The sequence below is a fragment of the Cupressus sempervirens genome, chromosome 7 (assembly GCF_028749045.1).
Source record: "Cupressus sempervirens isolate cs-2001-9-10 chromosome 7, ASM2874904v1, whole genome shotgun sequence".
Lineage (NCBI taxonomy): Eukaryota > Viridiplantae > Streptophyta > Pinopsida > Cupressales > Cupressaceae > Cupressus > Cupressus sempervirens.
Window position 1 is genome coordinate 437,671,066 of NC_143124.1, and position 2,607 is coordinate 437,673,672.

Consider the following 2,607-nt stretch of genomic DNA (forward strand, 5'->3'; position numbering starts at 1 on the left):
TTTTTTCTTAAAATCATAGACATGACATGGTATATTATATAAAAATTATATTAAAAGTATTAAAAATGGACTATCATAACTCATTCATTGATCCACTCACATTCATAATATAAAATTCAATGGTCTATTTCAATCAGCTTTGAACTTTATTAATATTCAAAGTCTCATAAAACATGATATACAACTTTAAATGTCACTTGATGTAGGTAACAAAAGTGCTCATATTCTACTGCACAATTTAATCTTCAAACATACAAAAGATACCAATTGTTCAACAATGAAATTGGACAATAATCCAACCACCCATATGTGTGAAACAATCTTCAAACATACAAAAGATACCAATTGTTCAACAATGAAATTGGACAATAATCCAACCACCCATATGTGTGAAACAATCTTCAAACATACAAAAGATACCAATTGTTCAACAATGAAATTGGACAATAATCCAACCACCCATATGTGTGAAACAATCTTCAAACATACAAAAGATACCAATTGTTCAACAATGAAATTAAACATTGTTCAACGATGAAATTGAACCATAATCCAACCACCCATATGTGTGTAAATACAACTACAATCTTCAAACATACAAAAGATACCAATTATTCAACGATGAAATTGAACAATAATCCAACCACCCATATGTAAATATGACTAAGAAAGACTACGTACGAATTAAGTTTCTGTTGAACCACATATATAAACTTTGTGTTCAATAAATGACTGGACCACACCGACCCCTTTGAACGTCTGGCATTGCTATCTATTAGAGGATGTAGACTACGGACCTAATCAATACACACATATCGCAAGCCTCACATTTGGAGTCGGGCTCTCCAAATCTATTCCCCCAAAAACTTCTTCCTTGTTTGGATTGCATATTCCAAAAACTTATCTGGAGGGGGAAGGGCTTTCTTGACGCTATCCCTCTGCATGCATCTCTTAATCCACGCATCAAGCAATGTAAACTCACTCTCCAACGGTATCTTGAACTTCCCAACAGTTTCGTAAGTATGAAACCACAAAGAAAAGGGAATGAATGCAATATCTAGGAAGCCAAAATCCTTCCCATTGAAGAAAGGCAGGGATCCCCCTGCTGACATATCTTTCAATGCACCTTCTAACAGTTGAAAGCACTCCAACATGTCACGCTTCGCCTGCTCTTGATCCTCGCCCTTCGTCCTCACTATACGAGCTCCCGCGTCATAAAACTGCACCCACATATAAGAGTTTTATTTTTATTTTTTTTCCTTTAAAGTGCCCCAATATATGTGAAGGAAATACACCATCAAACTAACTAGAAATGCATCAAATGAAGAAAAGGGGACTCACCTTTTTGTCTGTGAAATCTGCCCAGAAGCGCGCAAGGGCACGGTCATATGGCTTGGAGGGTAGAAATTGCGGAGAATCCCAAACCTCATCAATATAGTGAACAATAATAAGAGACTCGCATACAGGCTGCCCATTGTGGATCAGAACAGGGACTTTCTTGTTTACGGGATTCATTTTCAGGAGTTCTTCGCTCTTATTGGTGAGCACCTCTTCTTGGTATTCATACTTCACGCCTTTCTCCTCCAAAGCAATTAAGACGCGCATGCCAAACATGCTGATCCCTGTATTCAGTACCTTCACTTGCGCCATCTCGGGTAGACCTACAGCCCAAAACCCCAGACTCATACAACTGTACATGATCTAACACGAAACTAAAATTTAAACAACCGTCGATATCCCACACATTACATAGACGTCAAACGAAAAACAAATTTAAAAAAACCTCAGGTTCAAATACCTGTAGATGATCACTGACCGCCCCAAAGCTTCAAATTCCTCTTGATGTTTGGCTATAAAACTTCCTTCCTGATCTTATGGTATCATGGCTATGATGGCACAAGTATATCTAAGAAAGCCTAAGTCGCTGCATATGGAGGATACGGATTTTCAGCCATTCGCTTAATTTCGCTTAATTTCTAGAAAGTTCTGAGATCTATAAAAGACTTTTTGAGTTTTAAGTCTTAGTTTTTGACAAATGGCTAGATTTTTCCCAAATCTGGTGGGGCTATTTCCAGCGCCACCCCATTTTCATCCGCTTCCTAAAAAAGTGGGGCTCCTATTATGAAAGAAAAGATTTTAATTAAACCTGTAACCCCTCAAAAAAATTCTTATGGGACCACTTGTACCTAAAAAATAGACCTGTAGCCCCCCCTCATGGGACCCCTGCCTTAGCCACGAGCGAAAGTTCGGGAGTAAGTCACATGAAGCACCACAAAGGCACCGATGTAGCCCCATTGGGCAAACCCCTTGGCCGCTTAGAGCAAAGTGTTGTGCTGACGTATGCTCTTACGTAAGATGAGCAATAATGATATTTTTGGTGTTATGTCATAAGGGCCATACCTAGTGGTAGTGGAATATAGATGGGACATTGATCTTCTACCTTGTAAAACACAGCACATTTTCCTCCCCACATGGGGTGTGGCCAAAATTTAGTATTGCAGTGGGTGTTTTGAGCATTTATGAATGTATTGAATTTTAAATTGATAAGTAGTAGACACCAAGTAAACTGTTTTATAGTTACTAGTTTCTGTCGACGATAGGATGCTT

The 2,607-nt window shown here is 38.3% G+C and overlaps 1 protein-coding gene across 2 annotated transcripts; it reads right to left on the reverse strand.

Moving 5' to 3' along the window:
* Positions 1-400: 400 nt before the first annotated feature.
* Positions 401-2,113, reverse strand: LOC149547461 (putative glutathione S-transferase parC). Of its 2 annotated transcripts, none has more exons than XM_089791650.1 (3): positions 1,799-2,113; positions 1,342-1,661; positions 401-1,220 (listed from the first exon to the last, which is right to left on the reverse strand). In XM_089791650.1, the coding sequence occupies exons 2-3, from the start codon at positions 1,648-1,650 to the stop codon at positions 852-854; spliced, it is 678 nt and encodes a 225-aa protein (XP_089647776.1). In that variant the 5' UTR covers positions 1,651-1,661; positions 1,799-2,113; the 3' UTR covers positions 401-851. The 2 variants fall into 2 exon arrangements, with proteins under 2 accessions (XP_089647776.1, XP_089647775.1); XM_089791649.1 differs by having other exon boundaries at positions 1,342-1,701; positions 1,799-2,083.
* Between the last annotated feature and the right edge of the window lie 494 nt (positions 2,114-2,607).

Bases quoted from the DNA above. Each gene is read 5' to 3' on its own strand.
- LOC149547461 (XM_089791649.1), bottom strand. From the start codon at position 1,698: ATGTACAGTTGTATGAGTCTGGGGTTTTGGGCTGTAGGTCTACCCGAG. The intron at 1,221-1,341 runs GTGAGTCCCCTT...ATGTGGGTGCAG, and splicing joins CAGATTTCACAGACAAAAAG to TTTTATGACGCGGGAGCTCG.